The following is a 5,356-nucleotide window of genomic DNA, read 5'->3' as shown; positions in this document are numbered from 1 at the left end:
TACCATATAGATCTTTAGATTTTTAATTTCACCCCTGTGACTTCTTTAAAGGAGGTCAAATTTAGCATATATTTTTTAATTTTTATAAGTAAGTAAATAAGATGTTGATTTTATTTGTTTCTTTCTGTCCCAGAAGAGAGATGTAGTGTTTTCTTGCGCAAAGCTGATCGCCCTGATTTTGGAATGTGCACGTGCACGCTCTCTGCGCACGAAGTTTTATATCAAATTCGCTCATCTATATAGTTATATTTCCTCTTTTTTTAATACTCGTCGACAGAAGTGTTGCAGGAAGCGTGATAACGATAATGAACGCCAGAGTATACGGACAAAGCTGACAAGCTCCATATTTATATTTTCATCATATGTTTCTTTTGATGTGAAAATATACCGGAAGTAAGATAGAATTTCATGGGTTCGTGGCCTCGAGCTCGGCAGTCACTCCTAAATCTCACAATAAAATAGCCGGATGTTGCCTCGAAGTCTACCGGAAACATGAGGAATCTACGAAACAGGTGGATTTTTTTTTTCTTTGCCTTCATTAAATATGGATGGCGAAATGAATCCATGCCTCTCAACATTATATATTACTAGTATCGGGGGTTCCAAAAATTAGATAGAGCAAGCCGAAGCATTTAATATATGAAAAAAATTGCCAAACCTTATTACTAACCTAAACTTGAAGTAACTATGCATCAGCATTAATAGTACTAATATAATAATCATTAATCGCTTAGTTCATATTTCCATGTTATAAAAAACCACAAGTGACAAAACAAAGTGCTCGATGATCTATATTTTTAAATTATGCTGAGCTATATTATTCTTATAACCTTTAGATCTTTAGTTAAACCTGTAGTTGATAGTGTAGTATATTCTAACAAAATCTGAAACTTACACTATTTCTTCAGCAATATCTACTGTCACAGGAGTAATTTTTTTTTTATAGGGGACATGCTCCCCGTACTTTTTTCAATGATAGAATACCCTCACGCTACAGAAACTGACCCCCCTACTTTTGAAAACAAAGTTTCATCACTGCTCACTCGCTGTAATTCATATCCACTTGAATAAACAAATATGAAAAACAAAACACAAGCTTTAGCAAATACCATAGCAAAGGATACAACTACCGTATATTAAGTAATACTACTTACCTTCTGTGAGGATGCGCAAGGCAGCAAGAAAAGATACCATTGGAATCATTTTTCTCAGTGTGATCTTCATACCTACAGAAATAAAGACATTGTGTTCATTTCATACATGAACTTTCGCCAAACGTTTTTTTTTTTTCCCTGACTTAACAATGCTTACAGGAATAAAGACACGACCATCATTTCATATGTTAACTTTAGCCACGGATTTAACAAATTCTTCTGAATATCCACGCATATAAACATCTAAATTACAGAGTTTCGTGTTATTAGATTGTAAATGTACGTGCATCGTCCGATGTTTTTTTACTCTATTGGCTGATTCGTCATTGCGTCAGATGTTTAACAGCCAATGAAACCCGTTATTATGAATGCAAGGATGAAAATTATTATGGATGATTTGGAAGACGTTGTAAGGATCCAAAGGTAAATGACCAAGATGAATATGGAAAACGATGCTTACGAATTTGGAGGAAATAATATCTTCCGGTGTTAAAAAATATTTACGGAATTGTGAATCGGTGAAAGAGAGAGAAGAATGGATACGGATGCCAGGGTATACTGACAGTCATAAAATAAAGGCTTTACTTCAGTGATGTTAAAGTGAACAAACTGCTAAGTGAAATGAAACACGACGTATTCTAATGAATCAGATCAGTATAACATTCTATAAAGCATTTATACCCTCCCTTTTTTCGTCATACATCAAAATTCTCAAAACAGGTGTTACTAAAAGGTAGTGAGAAACGGTTATTTACCTTAGTTTTATGGCAAAAGCCTATAAGTTTTTACCTTAGTTTTATGGCAAAAGCCTATAAGTTTTTAACATGCCATTGAAAATGTACCGAGTGACATTTAGATTAATTCTTTCTTATTATAAATTAAAATTATTTAAAACAATATGTAGATTCCAGTGTATATATTAGCGGTACAATAAGAATTCATGTGACTTTTATTTTTTGTTAATTATTTTGAGCGTCTCCTACTTAAGTTTTATCAGTTCGATATCTTATTGACTTGTTATCCTAATCACATTTACGTAACAAACCATTCTCTTCAAACTGGGAGGTTAGGGCGCTCGACTCGCAATCTGCGGGTCGCGGGTTCGAATCTTCGTCACACCAAACATGTTCGCCCTTTCAGCCGTGGGGATGTTATTTCGTGACACTCCTTTGCTTCTTGGTGATTGTGGGACCTTTATTTCATCTGTCTCGAAGGTCCATTTTTACATCAGACATCTATCTTTCATCGCAATGTTCTGTGTATTTGTATTCATATTTGGCTTTTGTCTGATACATTGCAAGATAGACAGGTTTTTCTTGCTCACTCTGGACAGCCATTCACATTCACAGTTTATCATTTTAAGTGGATATTATATATATGCTGGTCCACTTGTCACTCCCTTTCTCCATATTGTTTGACTCATCCTTATCTAAATTATTTTTTATTACCTGACTTTCAAGGTTGTTTTTCGTACTTGCTGGATACAGGGTGGTTTTGTCAACAACTTTCAGTTTTTTAACTTGCAATTCTCCTTTTTTTGTTTCAGTTCGTATTAACCTCTTCTGAGCCTTTCTATTCAGTCATCCTCCTCATCCGTTTCCTCTTCCAGACTTATACTTCTGTTTAGTTCTCATTGCTCTTGCTTATCCTTCTTTCAAACCTTTGCCACCTGTTTTCTGAATCACTTGTACTTTAAGATATATTTTTTTCACCCTTTTGCTTGTGGGAGACATTGTTCTGATATTTATGCCATGAATGCCTAAGTCTTTACCATGAGGACAAGTTGATTTTATTTCCAGACCACTCCTTCCACCCCTAGACTTGGGCTGTCAATACCTCTTTATTTATCATTATAAATCGGCCCGGTATGGCCAGGTGGTTAGGACGTTCGACTCGCAATCTGCAGGTTCGAATCTCCGTCACACCAAACATGTTCGCCCTTTCAGCCGTGGGGGCGTTATTTCGTGAGGGTCAATCCCAGTATTCGTTGGTAAAAGAGTAGCCCAAGAGTTGACGGTGAGTGGTGATGACTATCTGCCTTCCCTCTAGTCTTACAGTGCTAAATTAGGGACGGCTAGCGCAAATAGCTCTCGTGTAGCTTTGCGCGAAATTCAAAACAAACAAACAAACTCTTCAAACTGTGGGAAGTCCTGTAACTTACGATGCTAAGTTGTTTCATAATTCGTAAATAAAAATCATCACGATGCCAAATATTATTGTAATTGTTTTTTACAATAAATAACTGTAATATTTTATTTTATTTTAACAACAGAAAACGGGATTTAGCATCTTCGTTGTACTTAACCAGGAGACATTGTTATTGGACTACTAAAGTTTATTGTCGTGCTTGAAAATCTGCAACACTTTAATCATTTTTACAACTCCAATTATCTTAAAACGTTTCTTACATACGTATTCTAAGATCGTACAACAATAACAAATTTAGGGTTTTCTAGAATTAGGAAGTCATCAACGCCTTATTTTCTTCTTTAATTATTTGCTCGGCTTCCACCCCCTGGGCTCAGCGGAAAGTCCGAGGGCTTATAATGCTGAATATCATGTTTCTATACCGCAGTAGGCAAAGCGCAAATAGCCCATAGTGTATCTTGGTGCTTAATAACAAAAACCAATCCTCGGCTGGGTATTGAACTGATGCCTCCTTTTCACCTCACTCTGCAAACTGAGCTAAACGGTTGAATCAATATTATAGAACTTTTTAACAGTTCAAATGACTGCATTCTTCTCTCCTCGCAAACAAGGCCTTATCTAACAGTCAAGAAAGACCACATGTTGGGCATCAGTTTTCTGTGGTAATCCAATTTTTGCGTCTTCCATCGAAAATTCTCTGACAGATAAGTATCAGGCAGACTTTTTATTGTCGTGGCCTAATAGGTAAAGTGCTGCGTTGCTGATCGAATGTTCCAAGGTTCGAGGCGTGATGCCAGAACATACTTCGCACTTGCGTCTGTAGGTGCATTATGAAAGTGACAGTAAATTCCGTTATTCGCCTTAAAGAATCGGGCAAAGCCCTCGAGGCGACGAGTGCTGCAGATTGGCTACTGTTACTGTGATCAGTAGTAGTTCAAAATTGTAATACGTACGCATGTGGAACTCGAAGTCCTGGACTTGGCTATGTGTGTCGCCTTTCAGGTTGAAAGTTATAACTCTCTTATTATGTCAGGTTTATCTGTATTTTCACATAACTTTTTTTCTTTCTTTCGGGTTCTTACTTTCTTTGCATGTAGAAAAAAATCATAATGGTTTACAACTAAGTAAAATATTAAAGTCATAAAATGCCCCAATGAACAGGTTAAATTGCATGTAAGGTTTCTGTTTTTTTATGTTTATTTTAGCAGTTTTAAAGTTTTAGGTAGGTACTTTAAAATCGATGTTTTTCGGGGTTTTCGTTTCTAATAGCGTAATGAGTACACTTATATATCGTATATTCTCTGCACACTAAACTCCAGGGGTCATATTAAGGGTGAGGCAGAAGGAACAGCTACACCAGGGCCCGATCACTTGGGGCTCCCAACGAAAAAAAATTTGAAATTTTTATGCATTGTATACACTTGTATTTATCGGGAGGGGCAAATGCTATTCTACTGCCCCAGGCCCCATCTACCTAAATCCACCCCTTCTCATTTCACTTAATAGCAGATTTGTTTGTTTGTTTGTAATTAAGCACAAAGCTACACAATGGGCTATCTGTGCTCTGCCCACCACGGGTAATGAAAACCGGATTCTAGTGTTGTAAGTCTGCAGACAAACCGCTGTGCCACTGGGGGCTAATAACAGGTACAAGACACAGTTCTATTTATGTCAAAGCTTTGTAAGAGCAGCTAATAATTTATAAGAAATTACAAAAACAAACTTACCAGTAACGGACGACACTCGGGAAAGTGGAAACGTTAGTGTAAATTAAACTGAGTTACCATTCCTGTGTCTGTTGGAAAAACAACATCGATTTCCTTTTTCCTTTTTTGTATCGTGTTTTCTCGGTGTTAAATTAAACTGAGTTACCATTCCTGTGTCTGTTGGAAAAGCAACAACATCGATTTCCTTTTTCCTTTTTCGTATCGTGTTTTCTCGGTGTTTATCGGTTAAAACCGAAAACAAGAAGCCTAACTATATGCCAACAGAATATAAACCTTACTCGAAAAACTTCCACGTTTATGCAACACGAAAACGCAACGCCGTAATAT

General features: G+C 36.6%; 1 protein-coding gene across 1 annotated transcript in view; it reads right to left on the bottom strand.

Annotated features, from left to right (window-relative positions):
• The window catches only part of LOC106466602, a 32,438-nt gene extending 27,393 nt beyond the window's left edge, over positions 1-5,045 (bottom strand). The window contains exons 1-2 of the mRNA XM_022394635.1: positions 5,030-5,045; positions 1,155-1,226 (exon numbers count right to left, since the gene is read on the bottom strand). Coding sequence (XP_022250343.1) covers positions 1,155-1,224 — 70 coding nt within the window. The 5' untranslated portion in view covers positions 1,225-1,226; positions 5,030-5,045. The remainder of the gene's footprint in view (positions 1-1,154; positions 1,227-5,029) is intronic.
• Between the last annotated feature and the right edge of the window lie 311 nt (positions 5,046-5,356).

This window comes from Limulus polyphemus, unplaced genomic scaffold (assembly GCF_000517525.1).
Source record: "Limulus polyphemus unplaced genomic scaffold, Limulus_polyphemus-2.1.2 Scaffold2316, whole genome shotgun sequence".
NCBI classification, from domain to species: Eukaryota; Metazoa; Arthropoda; class Merostomata; order Xiphosura; family Limulidae; genus Limulus; species Limulus polyphemus.
Note: the sequence above shows the minus strand (reverse complement) of the source record. Positions and strands in the feature narration are given on the sequence as shown.